The sequence below is a fragment of the Trichosurus vulpecula genome, chromosome 1 (genome assembly GCF_011100635.1).
Source record: "Trichosurus vulpecula isolate mTriVul1 chromosome 1, mTriVul1.pri, whole genome shotgun sequence".
Taxonomy (NCBI): Eukaryota; Metazoa; Chordata; class Mammalia; order Diprotodontia; family Phalangeridae; genus Trichosurus; species Trichosurus vulpecula.
In genome coordinates, this window is record NC_050573.1 from 393,487,203 (window position 1) to 393,506,157 (window position 18,955).

Consider the following 18,955-nt stretch of genomic DNA (forward strand, 5'->3'; position numbering starts at 1 on the left):
GAATATGAACTGAATCTTTTATCATCCTTTGTTCAGTTGTTTCAGTTGTGTCTGACTGTGAGCCCATTTGAGTTTTTCTGGCAAAGATATTGGAGTGGTTTGCCACCTCCTTTTCTAGCTTATTTTACAAATGTGGAAACTGAGGCAAACAGGGTTAAGTGATTTGTGCAGGGTCACACAGCTAGTGTCTGAGGCCAAGACTGAACTCGGGAAGAGGAGTCTTCCTGACTCCAGGTCTAAGGCTCTATCCCCCACAGTGCCACCTAGCTGCCCTTTCATCATCCTTAAGGGATACCAAAATACTTCAGAGAATGTGAAATTTAGGGGAACTGATGTTTTTCCCTCTGTATTTTTTCTGTTCTCTTATTTGGGTAATTTTTGTAATCACAGAGTGCATTTAAATCTGAAATATTGTATAAATTGTCTATGACGACATGAAACAGCAAGTACAATGTTACATAGCCAGCATAGCCTTATTTTTAATCATGTTGATTATGTGATAGAGAGGTATAATTTGTGCATTTGGGTGTTTTGGTTTTAATTATGCATTCATTCACATGACCATAATTACACCAATTTCTACTTCTCCGATTTCATTCATTTAGCACACTTAATTTTAGACCTGGTTGATGGTTTAACAGAATAATATTTTTAGACAAATTATTGACTTATCTTTGGCATAGTTATGAAAACATATATATGTGTATATTTGTGTGGACCAATGCTATCAGTTTTAATTAAAGTCCAATAATTGGGAAGCTATATTAATTGGAGTGTGGACTGTGCTTCAGTTCACCCATTTCTCTCTGAAATTGTTGCTTACAAAATTAATATTTTTGTAACGATCACCAAGAAAATATATGATCTACTTAAGACAACATATTGTTTTAAAGGATTTAAATATATTTATGTACAAATGGTATAATACCAATTATAATTTACTGATGTAGGGCCCTAGATTTTTTTTTTTAAGATTAAACTACTTTTTTGTAGGAATTAATTGGGGTAAATATGTGTATTGTCAACTTTTTTTTTTCAAAATTTCATTGTGAGATACTTCAATAATATGGTAGACTGGCCTCTTTCCTCTTTATTTACTCACAAAATTATAGAAATTTATAGCAGAGAGGAGCTTAGAAATCATATCCAATCCTCATTTTACACATATTATAAACTGAGGCCTAGAGAGGGTAAATGACTATTAAAATCAATCAACCAATAAACATTTTTAAAGTACCTACCATGTGCCAGGCAGTGTTGGCTCTGACGATGCAGAAAGAATCAAAAGACAATTCCTACCCTGAAAGAGCTTACAAACTAATAGGAGAGACAACATGCAGACAAATATATACAAAGCAAGCTATATACAGGATAATTAGGAAATAAATTTAAAAGGGAAAGCACTAGACTTTAGAGGTGTTAGGGAAGACTTCCTGTAGAAGGTGGGATTTTAGTTGGGACTTAAAGGAAGCCAGGGAGCATAGGGGGACAGGCAAGATTAAATACCCAGAGTGGAGAAATGGAAATGTCTTTTTTGTGGAACAACCAGGAGAGAGTGTCACTGGATCAAGGAATATTGGGGAGGACTGGAAAGTTTGTGGGGGGAGGAATGGGTTATGAAGGGTTTTGAATGCCAAACAGAGCATTTTGTATTTGATCTTGGAGCGATAGAGAGCTACTAGAGTTTATTGCACTTGGGACAGGGATGAGGAACCTGCAACCTCGAGGCCACATGTGTCCTTCTAGATCCCAGCCCTTTGACTGAGCCCAAGTTTTACAGAACAAATCCTTTTATTAAGGGGATTTGTTCTGTGAAGTTTGGCAGTACCCAAGGACCTAGAAGGCCACATGTGGCCTGGAGGCTGCAGGTTCTCCACCCCTGGGCTTGGGATTCAAAAGAGGAGCATGGTATAGAGTTGAATTGATTCACTAGGGAGTCAATATGGCAGAAGAGGAGAGAGTGGCTAGTACAAAGGAGATGTCCTGAAAGAGAACTGAAAGGTCATTTGGAAGGATTAGAGATCACAGTGCGGATGAAAATATAGTTGTATAAGGTAAGGCAGAGTGAGAGGTGAAAACCCAATAGATTATGGTCAGGTAAGGGAATTTTGGAATTCTTGAACATGGAGGTGGTGGTACATTTGTGGGTGATGGCAAAATCAAGGTTATGACTATCTTTGCATCTGACTGAAGTGGGGTGGAAGAGTAGCTCACGAGTGGTGAATAGATCGAGCAGCTTTGAATGGTTAGGGGATTTGAAGGAGAATCAGTATTTATGAGGGCAGGAGTGGGAAAAGAGAGAAAAATTTTAAGTCAAATGCCAAACTCATTGAGGAAGGAAAGGGGGAGAGAGAAGGTGTCTATAGGCAACAGCTACCAGGAATTTATTGGGTGGTAGATATAAATAGCATGAACCTCAAAGGAGGATTGTTTACTGAATAATGGAGGAAGGGGGAGAACCTGGAAATGGCGATGGAATGTTTTGGCTCCACCTGCCTTGACCACTGAGCCCAGGAGAATGAGTAAAGGTGAAGTCAATACTTAGAGAGTGGCTAAGGAGGCTGTATCATCAGGGAAAGTGAGATTTCAGTGAGAGCTTATAGACTGAAGGAGTGGGACAGGAATAGATTTAAGATAAGTGGGGTTTGTTGTCTATGGAACAGGCATTCCAGAGGGCACAGTGGAAGGATTAGGTGGAGTTAGGATGAGACATTGTGGTGGAAGTGTTGAGGGGGATGGGAATGAGGAATTGAGTGGTAAGGGGTGTGGAATGGTTTTGGATGATGATCTACAAGACTGTAGAGTCGCTGCGATGGGAAGGGTGTGACCAGGTATGAGGATGTTCATGACTAAGTGGAGATCCTCTACCCTCAGAGTACAGTCCAAACAGGAGATAAGAGACCTGAAGTTAAAGGGAGGGTTGTACTTTGCCCTAGAAGTTCTCCACATCTCAGTTGGGAGACTAGGCTGGCAGCAGGAAGCATACCTGTCACCTCTTGAGTTAGTCTTTGCCATATTTTGGAATAGTAAATTGAACCCATGTAGTATAATGGATACAGTGCTGGATTGAGATTCAGGAAATTCTGGATTCAAGACCTGCCTCTGACAGAGTAGCTATACGATGATGGAAAAGTCATTTAACCTTTCTGAGCATCACTTTCCCCATTTCTGAAATGGGATAATACAGATATAAGATGATATAATACAAATATAAGATAGTACAGAATTATTTTGAGATTTATATAAGACAGTAAATTCCTATGTAAATGTCATTCATTATGACGGTTGGCCTTATAACTTTCAGCTATGATGCTTTTTATTGTAAGATTTACACAAAGAAGTATTCTGTGATTTATGATTTTTTAGTGTCTCTTCAGTGACCTGAGTAAAATTGTTTAATATCACTTCACCTCAGTTTCTTAATCTGTAAATTCCCTAATCTTTAAAATTAATGTTTTTCACTCAGTGACCCCTAAGGTACCTCAACACTTTCTCTCTGTAAACCTATGACCTGATGCCTTATTTTCATACCGCTCTCTAGAACATGTCCACATGTCAGCTCCTTTCCAGTTGAAAGACAATGATTGATTGAGTTTATAGTTAAGCTTACAAATTCTACTTCCAAAGTTTGAATTTGTTCTTATGGTAAATTTAGGGCTTTTGGCTTCAACTCTTTTTTGAGCTCTAAATTTTAAGTAGAATGAGAACATATAACTGTGATATGGGGTAATAATTCATTATATTTGGTGCCCAGCCAACTGTTAATATTTATTTAAGATAAATAACCTGCCTTGGATAGAGAGGAAGGAGGAATATATTCAGAAATCAAAGTGATTTTAAAACAAAAGATGCCAGTAAATTTTTAGAAATAAATGAACCAAAAAGATTACCTTGAGGCGGAAAGAGAAGAGAGCAGAAGCCAACCAATTATCCCAATTGCTGTTTCTTTGTCTAATATTTTGATCCATCACCAATAATCTGTCCAGAGAAGAAATTCAGGCACAGTGACTATTGTATCCCTGAAAAGTAAAAAGACGATCCATTTGGTCACTGAATCTTAGGATGTAGGTATCAAAACCAACAATGTGCCAGATGTTTAAGGGGAAAAAGTGAACAGTACATAAGCAGACATGGGTCAAATAAACAATGAAAGAAGCAGAGACATTAACAGAACCCAGAAGTGAAATAGGACAGCAAGTTTATTGTATGGCAAAGCCTATGAGGTGACAACTCACCTGGGAAGATGATGTCAAAACAGCTAAGCCATAGAACAAGTGGTCAATCTTAGGAAAAAGCTGCAGAGGAACCAGTAGTGACTACATTAATGAGATAAATAATGATGCCAGAGAAGGCAAAGTGGAAGAAAATCTGACTTTTGTGGGCAGTATCCTGAGATACATAGAAACATAGGTACATAGAGGTGGGCAATGAGATTAACTTCCAGGATAAGCAGGAACATGCAAATAGATCACTCAGAAGGCTGATACTAACAAAGATCATATTAATATTGCCAATAGTAGAACGAAGTTAACTAATAGCCAAGGATGTTGCTGCCTCATCTAGGAATTTCTTTCGTCTGCTACTTCCTCCAGTTCTTCCTAAGAAAATGAATGAAATTTGTTTTTGTTTTTTTAAATTCCTTTCCACGAACTTATTTTAAGCAAAGAAAGATGTTTGGAGAAGAGGTTCACAAAGTGAAATAGATCCCAGTAATTTGTTTCCCAATTCTTACTTGAGTCTTCCATGTATGATTCTTTTCATCAAACGTAGGTTGAGGAAGTATTTTTTTAAGGTCTTCACACCCTTAAAATTTCTTTACATCTTCCTTGTTCACATGAGCAAACCCATTTGCTTTCAAGATTTTTAAGTATTGCCAAAGACAGTTAAGGAGCAGAGGAAGCTATATGTGTCTACCACATAATCGGTGCTTAATAAATATTTGTCCACTGATTGGATTGATTATAATATCAAAAATTCCACAGGCCCAAAATTGAAAAGTTACTTGGAGGAAACAGTATTCAGTCCTCTCACCCCCTTTTAAAAAGTACAATTGAGTTCATTGTCAATTAAGTTAAAGTTTTTAAACTGTTCCAATGCAAGTTAAGGGTGTTCAGGAATGGACTGCCTCTGACATACTGGCTTTGTAACTCTAGGCAAGTTACTTATTGTTTTGGGTCCTCCAGGAGACTCCCTAAGTAAGTTTCAGAACAGTTGTGCATCAACTTTGTTAGAGAGGGTTTACTCAGAGAGCTCTGTGGAATCACAAGTCAAGACTTCCCTTCCCTGCACCACCCTGCCCCCCCCCCCCAAAAAAAAACTAACAAACCTTAAGATTGGTAAATAAGACAACCTACTCTTCCATTTTGGAACTTAAGAAGAAAGTTTTCATCATACATCGACATCTTACAATCTTCTTCAAAATAAATTTTCCTATAAAATAACTTTATTTTTTCTCTATTTTGTGATCCAAATTCTTGCTGTATTTTCCAGGAACATTTTGCATAATTTATGGTTTAAAAGAAAAAAAGTATTAGTAACACCTTGTCCCCATTACAAGCCTAAAACCTCATTACCCTCTGTATTTGATGCCATTTGTTTGAGAGAGAAACTGCACATAATTCTTAGATTAATCATCTTTGTTTTTTAAAGCCAAGTTGACAAAATAAATATGTATAAATTCAAATTCACCTTTAAAAGGTCATCATGATGCTTTATATACGTTAGTCTCTCAATATGTTTTATTGATTAAGATGCTACTGTTAATCCTTATTCTTTTCACCCCATGTCTTTTCTCCCTATTTCCATAATTCCCAGTGATATGTCCTCTGAGTCGGATAACAACATCAGACAGATAAATCAAGAGGCAGCACATAGACGTTTCCGCTCCCGGCGACATATTAGCGAAGATTTAGAACCTGAACCTGCAGAAGGTGGAGATGTCTCTGAAGTATGTAGTGTCATTCCTGACATCCTTCATCAACTTTGTGTATTCCACTTTTGGTGTCTTAAGGGTGGTTTTATGTTTTACACGTTTTCAGTAAATTTTGTTTGTAAATCCAAGATAAAATCCTCATAGCCAATTGATCACTCATGTGGTTATTAATGTTAGTAATCCAGAATTGCACTTTTATGACCTATGTCTGACATACATGTGTTGGTGCAGTGTTATAAAAGGGAATGATTTTCTACGACATTCATACAAAGTATGCACAAATTTAGAGATATTTTCTGTCTTTGGTGGTGTTTTTCTCAAAGTCTAGGACAATTCACCTCTTTTTAGTCAAATTAAATAGAAACATACTTTTCACTTTTGGGAGATTGAAGTTTCCAACATGCAGTAGAATGGAGATGTAGGTTTCTTATTCAACTGTTTATAATATCTTGGGAAATTTTTGTCAACAAAAAATTCAGTTGTTGGATATCACTTATTTATATAACTTTATAGTGTGTCTTAATGGTACCTGCACCTGAAACATTTAATTAAAAGCTAGTGACTATAAATATATGATACATTTCAGCCAAGATCCTCTATTCTGTGTTATCAGCTGTTTACATTCTAGACAGCCACATCATTTTTAGGCATTTGCTACTTCAAAAGATATGTTTTAATAAAAAGAAGAGCCAGTACTTTATTGATAAACTTAATGAGATATGTTCTTGTTTACCCTATTAATGCTTCTGTAAATATTAATATTGCTAAAGGCAGAGCTGCTAAATTTTTATAAATATTTATGAAAGAAGTTATACCTTTCAGAGGCATTTACTTGATCTTTTTTTATTTTAAATTTAGAAATGAAAGAATTCCTTAAAAATTGTTCATTTCTTTTGCCAACTGCCTATGGAGTTTTCATTCAAATGATAAAATGATTCCTCTGTTACTTCAGTTTTTAAATGGATTCTGTACTGAGGCTTTTCCCCCTCAGTACTAGTATATTATGGTTAATTCAGTAAATCACCTTATAATCAAGACCTCTTAAAATTTAAATCAATGGGGAAATAGCACAAACCAAAATCCCATCTCTAGCATTTACGATAATTTCTCATTTCTTATAAGCCTTGGGAAACCATTTCAGAGGAAGTGAATATAACCGGAGACTCTCTTAGTCTGGTCTTACCACCACCTCCTGCTTCTCCAGTATCTCGGACCAGTCCTCAAGAACTGTCAGAGGAATTGAACAGAAGACTTCAGATCACTTCGGATTCCAATGGGGAACAATTCAGTTCTTTGATTGTAAGCAGTAGTATTTATGGAAACAGAGATGGAACACATTTTTATTTTTGCAGTTGGTTGTTTTGACTTAGGTAAAATTGTGTATGTGTGAATATTTTAGACTTATAGTGATTAAATAACCAGATTTCCCTATCACTGGCATTAATCTGCTCTTTGCCCAAGTCAACCTTCCCCCACAAGGATGAGGAGAAACTTAAATTCTTTCAGTCTTAAATAAGTTACTATTTCTTCACCCTTCCCTCCCCTATTAAATCTTACTACTTTAATTATTTTCACTCTTAGGAATTCTTTCCCTCTGGCCTGAAATCTTTAAGCTTCTGCTGTAATGAGATAGTATATCAGATTATGACTTGGGAGATCTGTGGCTGGGTTCCTGAGTAATTTAGAGACATTCCATGTCCCTGTACCGCTGTCTGTTAGACAGAAATAATTAAACTTGACTAATTCACCTCTAATGATTAATGCAAATTTGCCTTGCATCACCATTCTTGTGTGCTTGATCTAATGAGTTCTGGACACTCCTAATTTTCTTTGAGTCCAAGACATCCTATCTGGATGTCAATTTTAGGACAGAGAAATTGTTCTTTGGTCAGGAAAACATAGGGAAAGCTCCAGGTTGGGGGCGGAGAAGTAGAAAACATGCCAGTCTCCAGAGGTTAGATGTACATTTATATGTTTCCCAAGGAGAGGAAGAAGCCTCTCCCACCCTAGGAGCATAGGCAACCCTAGGAAGCATTGCTTATTGTGCACAGTTCTCTAGATGTGTCCTTAATAAGTAAAAATAATTTTTTTAACAATTTAATTTTTAGAATCTCGGATTTAGAGCTATCCGCACAACTTGGCGCAGTAGGTAGGGGCCAAAATTAAAATAGGCTGAACTTCTTCAGGCCACAGATAGGTTAGACTAGAGACAAATTGATGATGGCTGGTTGCCATGGGTCCCGTGACAAACAGGAAGGAGCGCACAGTGACAACTCTGCATTTTTCACAGGTTGCCTGAAATCCTTTGGTGGGCCACAAGAGGCCCACAGGCCATATGTTGTGCAGGCTTCCAATCTAGCATAATTCTCCAATCTTACATATGAGGAACCTCTAGCCCATAGAGGTTAAGGGACTTGCATAAAGTCACACAGGTGGTAGGTGGCAGAGGTGGGCTTTGTAGCCAGCCCCTCTGTCTCCAGAGCCAAATGCTCTTTCCGTTGTAGCCCTCTGCCTCTTTTATGTCTAGTATAATTTATCATGATTGACATAAATCATTAATTCTTTTTATCTCAGTTTTATCTGTTATATAGTATACTCATAAAATACACAGGAGCAATTATTATATATAAATGCGGGGGCATTCATTCTACAGCCAGGTGATTACTAAAAATATCAGAGCCAAGCTTACCACAAAGCACAGAATCCCCACCCAAATAGCTCAAACTATTAAGAGATGGCCCATAGGCATTCAAGCCTTGGGCCTACAACCAACTTTGCTTTTTTTTTTTTTTTTTTAAATTTAGTATACCACATTTCTGTGAAGAAGGCAAAAATACGCGTCTGGAAATACTTTCTCCATTGCTAATAATTCTTCCTTTCAGTTCAATTCAACAAACATTTGAGTGCCTATGGTTATGTGCTACTTACTGATAGAAATAGAAAAATGAATAAAACACTCCCTTTCCTCGAGCCACTTACAGTCTAGTAGGAGAGTAGATAAATGACTTCCAAAGAAACATAATTGGGAGAAGAGTAGAAACCACTATGAGAGAGACTTCAAAGGAAGGTGGAATTTTTTGTGGCAGGATGGGGTCTGGGAAGGTGTATACCAAGGTTGTTATGAGGATGAAGTTAGATAATTGTGAAGCACTTAGCACAGTGCCTGACACACAGTAAACATTACATAAATGTCAGTTGTTATAATTATTTGGAAAAGGAGGTTGGATTTGGAGACTTGAGCAGCATTTCAGAGGACAAGCATGCTGCAAAAACACAGCTCTAGTCATAAGGACCATGTGAGAGAATGGATAGAGGCTAAGAGCATGGAATATCTGTGGGGAATGGTGGATTTTCTGGTTTGACTGTTCTTTGGGGAAAGTGAAAAGTGAGATACAACTGGAAATGTTAGATTGAAGCCGGATTATGAAGGGCACTAAATTCTAAGCAAAGAAACCTAGAATGTGTATTTTGTAGGCACTTGGGACCATTTAACTTCTTGGTTGGTGAAGTATCATCAATGTCTTGATTGGCAGAGTATCATGATTAGAACTTTAGTAACGAATATTAATAGGAGAAATATTAGATGGGTTGGATAGAGGAGAGATGAACCATGGAGACCAGTTAGAAGACTATTATAATCTAGACAATAGATAATGAATAGAGGTTTGAACTGGGGTGGTACCAGTAGGGATTGAGAGGATTGAATAAATCCAAAGAATATTGGAGAATTAGAATTGATGGGACTTGTAAATTGATTGAATGTGAAGGCTAAGGAAAAGAGTCAAAGGAGTACCCTGATAGTTGACATCTGCTATCTGGAAGAGATGGTATTGTCATCAGTCTAAACAGGGAGCACAAAAGGAGAAATAGGCTTTGACAAGTTGAGTACCATTTTGAACATGATGTATTTGTAATGTCAGTAGGGTATCCCTGTTTAGTAAGCAGTTGAGAATGTAGGTCTAGTGCTCAAAAGAAAGGTTAGTGCTGGAAATGATGGATTAAGAGACATGGACATAAAGTAATGATGGGATCTAAGCAGGGGAAGATAGGAGGCCACCTCGGGTGAATGAAGAGATAAGAGTGACTTCTTTTTCCCAAAAGTTTGACTTGCTTGGGGAGCTGTCTTCTAGGGCCCCACTAAGAGCCTTTTGGCAGCAGAAGATACAGGGTTCACAAAGTTAATGAATTTTAGGTGGTGCTGGTCCTAGAGGGGAGAAGCAGAAGCATCAGGGAAATCACAATATGTGGTCCCTAAATTGTGTGACCCTAACAGTATATTCAGAAAACCCTACAATAAGCAGCTACTTACCTTTAAAAAAGAAAACCAATGCAGCCCCAGTACAATGTAATAGAGAGTGAAGATGTCCACTGAAAATGGTGTTTGAGAAATGATTATTCTAGCAAAAGAACCCATTGTCAAGAGAGTATCTAATTTACAATGTAGGAGGGCTGTATAAAAGTGTAGGTACAATACTGATACTCATAAATAAAAGCTTTAATATGGATGATTTTTAAAAAAAACTTGCCCTGCCCCAATTAATGAGCTAAAATTATTCTTAATGCAGTTTCATATTGAAATTGACGGTTTTTATAAAAAGAAATGCCATTGAGATAGAAATATGCAAATTAAAATTTAGTGCTAGAGGGAGAGGGAAGGAGATATTGCATAGCTTAGAAACACAGATGAAATTGAATATCGTTGTTATGGAAACAAAATAAGTGATAAAGCCATACATTAGGACCTATAAAAGATAGAAATGCCCAATTTTCTACAAAGAACCTACAACAGTTTAATATCTTTTTTCCTACCTAATGCAAACACAATAGTAATTTTATGCAATGTGAAAATAGCAGTCCTTCCTGATTATATTAAAAACAAATGTATTTACTTATGTAACATATTACATACATATAAACAATAAAAATGTTTAGATTTAGGGCTGTCATATTGCCATTTTAAAGTAATCTCTTCAAATATAAAATCATTTTCTCAAGGGAACTTCTAGGAAAAAGGACATGGAAACCTACCTTTTCTACTTTGCCTACTATTCTGATGCCATTTTATTACAATCCATGTTCCAGGGATATTAGAATGGCATTTACTCAGAAATCTATATTCTGATGCTTCCTCATGAAAAATTTACCTTCATAACCATGTAGATTTATTCATAATTATAAAAGTTTTGAAGAAATGTAAGTGTTCTATATTTCAATCAGAGATATGTCCATTTGTACCAAGGCAGTTAAGTTATTTCCATATGGAAAGAATGAACAAAATCAAGATGATGCTAAGTAAAAAGTGAGTAGTGGATATGTATCATTACTTTAAAGAATGTATGATTTCATTAGCGTGAGTACTTCTTCCAATAAGGCAAATCACGAGTTCTTCTTCATAGAGTTTCATGAGTATGCTGTGACCAGTGGATGTCATCTTGTTAAATCTCCTGGCAATGAATCTACCTGGAGGTAACTAGTCTGAACCTTGGATGAAAGAGCCCATTATAGCTGTTTTCGAAGACCTATAGCTTGGTAGAACTTAGTAGATTTTACTTTCTACTGGTCTTGCATTTGAGTCCTAGGGTTACATCCATGCCATGATGAAATACATGAGAGTAGGAATTAAATGGAGGGAAATAAAAATAAATAAAATATACATGCACATACACAGAGTCAGCATGGCAGAGTGAATAAATTGCTAGATTTTCAACAAGGAAGTCTTAGAGTCAAATTCTGCTTTTGACCCTAACTAGCTATATAAGTGTAACCTCTGAGCCTCAAGCTACTCAATAGGACTTATCTCCTAATTTAGAGACAGATTGAGATCTGCATTGTTGGAAGGTATTCCTGCATTAATGAAATTATAGCTCCTTGTGATTGCTTAGGGATATGTACATTATACTTAAATATCATACACACACACACACACCCACACACCAATATACATACACTGCTTATCACTATTTAGGTAGTCATCTATTGAAATCTGTATTCTATGAATACAAGAGATTCACGTATTCATCAGCCATGTGAATTTGGTTAGTAATTTTTTTTTCCCATTTTAAATGATCTTACCTTGTGAACAGAATACTACATGGCAAATTTTTAAGCATAGGCAACATTTTCCATATCATTCTGAGTTTTTTATTCTTTTTTTCTTTCTTTCTTTTTTCTTTTTTTGCTGAGATTTTCTGAGTTTTCCTCAGAGGTTGGGATTAAGAATTCTCGATTTGTGAAAGTTAAGATACAGTTTTATGTGTCCCTCTTCACAAAGACTAAAATTAACTCTTTGTTTCGTCCAGTGCTTTATGTATTGTAGGCATTCATTGAATGTTATTCATCATCATACATCACTGTTTTCTTTCTCATTTTCTTTATCTTTCCTTTCCCATTATGGTTTATATCTGCCCTGAAGAGTTTGCATACAGAATAGCATACTACTTGCTTTTCCAGTTAGTTTTAAATGTAGGATTGAAATGCAAATGTGACCTATTTATTGTCCTTTTATTTCTTGGATTCTTTTTTCCTACTTTTTTTTTGTAGTTAATTCTAACTAGGGCCTGACTATGAGACCATCTGGATAAAAATGTTGAGAACTAAAAAAGGAAGGTGATTTTGTTTTAAATATTTTTCTTGGAAAGATGATGGTTTCTTCCTGACTGCCCTTCATGTTATAGTAGTAGCAGAAAAGTAGTGTAAAGAAAAACAAAATTCATTCTGCTTTCAGTGAATGGATTGAATTTTTTAAGCTTATTTAAAAAAAAACATATACTTGACAGCTTATATTTTTTCTTGTTCTTCCAGCAAAGAGAACCTTCTTCAAGGCTGAGGTCCTGCAGCGTGACAGATGGAGTTGCCGAACAATCTCATCTACCACCGGTAAACTTAAAGCTAAATTTTGTTGTTAAATGATAAATTATAACTTATGTGAAATCCTCCCTTATATCCAAGAAGCAGTTTTTCCTAGGCAGATAGATATTCTTAACCAACTATAGATATCCACATTTAAAAAAAAATAAAAGAAAAAGTTCACAGCCCCATCTGTCACCAAAATACAGAAGCCTGCTTTTCTTTGATTGCAGTCATATGTGAGGGGCACATCAACTCCCCTTTCTGCCTTCAAATTACCTCATCATTAAGGAAAAGCATTTGGAATAAATGATCTCAATACTAAAAGCCCATGATCGTCTTAGTCCAATTTAATACCAATTCTTATTCATCTGCTTATAGTTTTTGCCAAGAAGTAATTTACTGGCAATACACATTAATAATTCCTTTCAGTTTTAAAGAGTTACTTAGATTTTTAAAAACATAGATATGGAAGAGGGGATATGCTCATGTGAACACATATTCTGGATAGACATTGTTATATACCACTTTCATGTTCCCTTCCCAAAAATTACATACGTTATCTGAATTTTTTAACGACGGAGAACTCTTAAGGTCTGCAATAACACTTTCTTTTAAAGTTAGTAGTGGCTTAGAGTAAAGCCCACGAACCATCTCAAGGCAGCTATCCTGAACCAAAAAACTAACCATAGTTTAACATTTGACCCATTATCTTTGGCAAATTTAAATGAATACATTTTTGCCTTTGTTACAAAGTGTCTAGCACCAGTATCTAGCACCAGTGTCATATAAAAGTTGTTCTGAATATGATTGAGGTAGAATTAGCAAGACATAGTGCATGCATGTGTGTGTGTGTTTATATGTGAATTGCCTTGGGGGAGAGCTATTTTGAGTAAGCATGAAAATGATAGGTGCATGCAGATTTCTTCTGCTGAAGTTAAAGTTTAACCTTTTTAATTTGTTATTTGGCCCTAAGAAAGTTTGTTTTTACACCAAACAAAACACTATAATCTTCTGATTTTATTAAACTTGAATGAGTTTTAATACAGAAATATGAGCAGTTGTATTTTCTGAATCTATAAAGGATGTCTTCCGTTGACATGCATTTTTTACGGAATTCATTAGAAATGTTTTTGAAGTAGTCCATTCACCAGAATAACAAATAATTGGCTTCACTCTTCATATCTCCTAACTGGTGATCTGCACTCTTTGTCAGAGATTATTAACCTCTGCTCCCTATTCTTTACTGACCTATAATTGATTTCATTTCATTTAAACTTGCTTTATTCACTGTATGTTTATTTTGAGGTCAGTTTTAAGTCACACACACACACACACACACACACACACACACACACACACACACACAGAAATCATGAGCCAGTGAAATGAATGGCCATAATAGCAGATTAACTAGTAGCTTAAACCTCATTTGGTGGTGGATAATGAGATTGGTAAGAATATAGGGTAGACAAATGTCTTTCTGGGATGATTTGGGTATAGACCTGCTTTGGTGAACTTTGATAAACTCTTGGGGTTCTTTTCAACCAAATAATCCTTTGATTCTCTTTAATGAATTAACACTGCTTCTTTTTCTGTTGTGCGATCAAAGTATATTTTATTTTTGAAAAGCCTCACCTTGCTGGAAGCTGCTGTTTGGGGACTTCAAGTATATACCCATACACTTGATACTTTTCTCCGCTTTCTCAAGCTTTGTACTCACTGATCATCAGTGGCCATACACTGATAATATCAGGACAAAGAATTCATTAATTCTTTCTGGTGCGGACTAAGAATATCGAAGAAGAATTCTTTGGTGGTAGTTGTTTAAAGAGAAAAATGAAACAATTTCCATCCTGATGGAGTTGTCAGTTGGTAATTTATTCATCAACACAAAAAACACTATCTGCTTAGTTCTGTTTTGTTTTTGGTAATTTAAAGAGGGAAAAAATCATATTCCTCTTTCTCCACTCGTTATCAGTGATTGCTAGCTTGATTTTGCTTCTGAACAGGATTGATTTAACAGGATTCTGATCTCAAGGGTTAACTGTCTCAATGACCCACACATAGCTGTGATTCCTGATTCATGGAATGTGAAAATCCCCTACCTGAACATTTTTAACTGACCTAAACTATGATTTAACAGCAGAGTACCCCAACTAGGAGAGCCCGTTCGTCAACTGTCTCTGGTGGTGAAGAACCAATGGTAATGCTCTTCTTTATCAGACAATAGCTAGGAGTCTATTCGGGTTGGTTTTAATGTTTTATGTGGGGGTTGATTGTCTTTTGCCTCTTTAAACAACATTGACTTCAGTGTGTTCTTCAAATGCATATGCTTCTTATTTTTAATCCTTTCATTGAGTAAATAAACCTATTCTATTTTTAGCAAAATGTAAGGTACTGTGATGCTAGGAATTTTTATTACCTTTCCATGCAACTACTCTCACTGTTTTTAAAAATGACCATTTACCATATCTTTATGCATTACCTTTTGTGGTGGTTAGATGGTTTTTGTTGTTAGATGATTTTTTTCCTTTTTCTTACAATTTCAATCTAATCTAGTGCCTGGCATTACTGTGTGTACTTAGTCAATATTTATTGATTTAGTAATTCATGAACAGAACTATAAATATGGAATCAGAACTCATATGACAAGCTCTTATCCACATGAGTTTCTCTTTGCAAGTTTCTGGTTTCAAATCCCTTTATCACCTCATATAGCTTTAGAAGAGATTTTTCTGACATAAGTTGTGGTATTTGAAGATTACAAATTAGTTTTACCTATGGGATGTTAATGATTTGACAGTCAAGTTGAAATATTAATATTTAAAGCTCACCATTTGCAAAAAATAATTGTCAGTGAAATCAAAATAATTTATGCTATCACGTTGCAAGCAATTTAGGAGAGATCTATATCATGTGAAGCAAAAAGAGAGACAGACAGAGAGAGAGATCATCATCAGTGTACCTGCTGCTTCTTAGTAGTTCTGTTGTATTCCTCTTATAATTGATCCTAGTTTTCCTGAAGTGAATCTTGCCCAGTTTACATGCTGTATCTTGGGATGAGTGTAGCTATGTAGTTGAGATTGACTTTACATCACATTTTCAAATAATTTTTAATGAAAATTAGCATCAGCTAGCAATTTCTACTTCTTACCTGACTTTGGAAGTCCCTTGTCATTGTTTCAATAGTGCTGGATTGCACTAAACGTTAACTATATGTGAAGAAGCAAAGTGCCAGAGTATAAGTGGCAAGACATGGCAGGCTAATCAAGACAGTGAAGTATCCCATGGGTAGTGACACAGGAGTTAAATCTCTCATGCTTTCTTGTTCTGACCTGTGGTGCCCCATTAGACCCTGGTAAGGAAAAGGGTGAAATCTGTGCATGTACCGCTGTTTACTTAAAGAACCATGCAACAGAGTAGTCAAACAATTTGAAAAAAAAAAAACTAACAATTTTTTACCCACATGCCACTTGAATTCTTTTCCTTGCCCATGAATAGTTTCCTTTTGCCCAGAACACAAACATGATAAGTATATTGCATTTATTATGAACTTAAATGACATGTTCATAGGAGACAACCTAGTGAATTATTTATATCCACAAATTATTTTTTTAATATTCATACATGTTTTAACCTATGATTCATATATTCATACTATCTTTCATATTCCTTTTTTCACTTATTCCACTTGCCATCATGGCTCACATACTTGTCATTTTTAATTGCCAAATTGTGTTGCCTCATGTGTTTATTGTACCATAGTCCGCATATAGTCTGCAGTAGTCTGCACTATTATAGAGGATTCAAATTGTTTCCAGGTTTTTTAATAATATTTTTAAAAGATGCTTTTTGCCCTACTTAAATATACTTATAAGGCTGCCACATCTGTGTTTTAACCAGAATATAGCATTTTTCATGTCCGAAACAGGAAGGATATATATACTATAAGAATCCCTAGTACCTTACTTGACCAAGCAATGGAGTCTGTGCCTCTTTAACAGTTTTGTCGTTAGCAGACAGTTGCTAAACCTCATTATTAGACTAGGAAAAAGCTTGCTGATGTTTGTTTTTTGAAAGTAGAAAAGAGCTCTTGAGGCAAAGTGTATAGACCAACGAGAACATCATACCCATTGTCCTAATACCTATTGTGTAGTGAAAAGAGTATTGACCTTGGAGTTTGAAAACATCTAAACTTGAGCCTTGGTTAAATTTCTTTACCTCTCTCTGCTTTAATTTTCTCATCTGTAAAATGAGCTAAATAATAATTCTGCCACCTCCCTTAGAGCATTGTTATTATTATCACATGACCTAATGTGTTTCATTATCATAAAACACTATATCAAGAAAATTGATATTTCACATAAAAAAGCTTACTTTGAGAGCATCAGATCTAATTTGCCCCCCCTTTAAATTATTTTCTTTTTTTAAGGTTCAGTACTCTTATCTATTCAAAATAAAAAGGTCCAAAGAAACCCTCATACCTACATATCTAAATTGTTTTAATCTGTGGGCAAGACACAATCTTTAGTAATGTCAGTTTACCATATAGGACTTTTCTGAGACAATAGAAACAATTATTCTAAACATACTCTCATATGTTTATAAAGTGCTTTGTCATCTTTCAGAATGCTTATGGTTAGTCAACAAACATTTATTGCCTACTTTTTGCTGAGCACTATGGATGTAAAAAGAGGTCAAAGACAATCCCTGCCCCCAAGAAGTTCATCATATAATGGGGGAGAAGATAGAATTTCCACTTTGGACTGGAAAAAAGGAAACATGCCTTTATTAATCTCTTATTATGTGCCAGGCCCTGTATTAAATGCTTTATAAATTTTATCTCATTTGACTCTCACAATTGCCGCAAGCAGTAGGTGGTCTGTCTGTATTTTACAGTTGAGGAAACTGAGTTAAACAGAGTTTAGGTGACTTACCCAGAGTCACACAGCTAGAAAGTGGCTGTAGCTGTATTTGAACTAAGGTCTCCCTAACTCCAGGCCTAGCATTCTATCTGTACTGCATCACCCAGCTTGGGGGTACAAGCTGACCTCAATTCTGGGAAGTAGTGATTAAAGGTATTATATACCCCATGCTTGGGTTTGTTTTGTTCACCTCAGCTAATTGAATTTCAAAGAAGCTTATGTCATTTGACCCTGGTTACATAGTTAAATTGGTAAAGATGAGTGCAGATCCCAGGTCTTTTAAACTCTTGTCTAGAGAAGTGACGTGTCATTGTAGATAGAGTTCTATATTTGGAGTCAGGATGACTTGAGCTCAAATCTTGCCCCAGACAGTGATTGGCTCTGAGACCCTGAGTATGTAACCTTCTTCAGCCTCAGCATCTCTTATACATAAAGTAGGAATAATAATGATAGCACCTATACACAGGGATTGTTGTGAGAAGCAAATGAGAAAATATATGTAAAGTATGTTACCAATCTTAATGTGCTCTATAAATGAGCATTTCTATTATTATTACATCATGGTCAGTAATATTATCACACCATGGCACTGCATAAGAGAAATAGACAGATAGGTATGTTATCCTGCCATGCACGTGTAAGATGCTAGAAAAACTTGACACAATCTTGAAAAATTTCTGATGTGGTCAAGTATGCGCAAAAGATCTTAAAGATCAGCTCACCTAATCCCATCATTTTACAAATGAAGAAATTAAGGTTCAGAAAGATCACACTGACTTGCCTAAGAGCATGATTGAAACCTGGGCCAGTGTTCACGCTTTTTCAGCATCCTTTCCATTATACCAATATCTTCTTTAGGGAGCATATTGTAACTTTTATTATTTTGTGTCATAGTTGATTTTTTTTAATTTTACCTAAATTCAACTATTATGCCGTTGTAATTGATGGATATGTGGCATCATCAAGCACAATGGTAAAGTATTTACCCTGAGAGATGGGGGGAAATTGTTAAATGCTATATTGAAATCTGTTAGCAGTTATCAACTCCTTTCTCAAGGACCACTTTGGGATGTAGCTTATGAACAATGGAAGCATGAAACATTAGCAATCATTTTGTCAAATGATGACAACTATACTTGCACTTATTCTACCTTTCCTGGCTTTGTTTAAAGTCTGAATCTTGTATTCTTATTGACTGCCTTATAGGGAGAGTATCACATGGGTTTGTGTCCTGGGTTGGCATCACAGG

The 18,955-nt window shown here is 35.9% G+C and overlaps 1 protein-coding gene across 5 annotated transcripts in view; it reads left to right on the top strand.

Moving 5' to 3' along the window:
• The window catches only part of NEDD4L (NEDD4 like E3 ubiquitin protein ligase), a gene marked incomplete in the record, with an annotated part of 461,078 nt that overhangs the window by 370,083 nt on the left and 72,040 nt on the right, over positions 1-18,955 (top strand). For 3 of the 5 annotated variants that reach the window (XM_036757643.1, XM_036757620.1, XM_036757627.1), the window contains 3 exon segments: positions 5,815-5,947; positions 7,055-7,231; positions 12,734-12,808. In XM_036757643.1, coding sequence (XP_036613538.1) covers positions 5,815-5,947; positions 7,055-7,231; positions 12,734-12,808 — 385 coding nt within the window. 5 annotated transcript variants of the gene reach the window in all.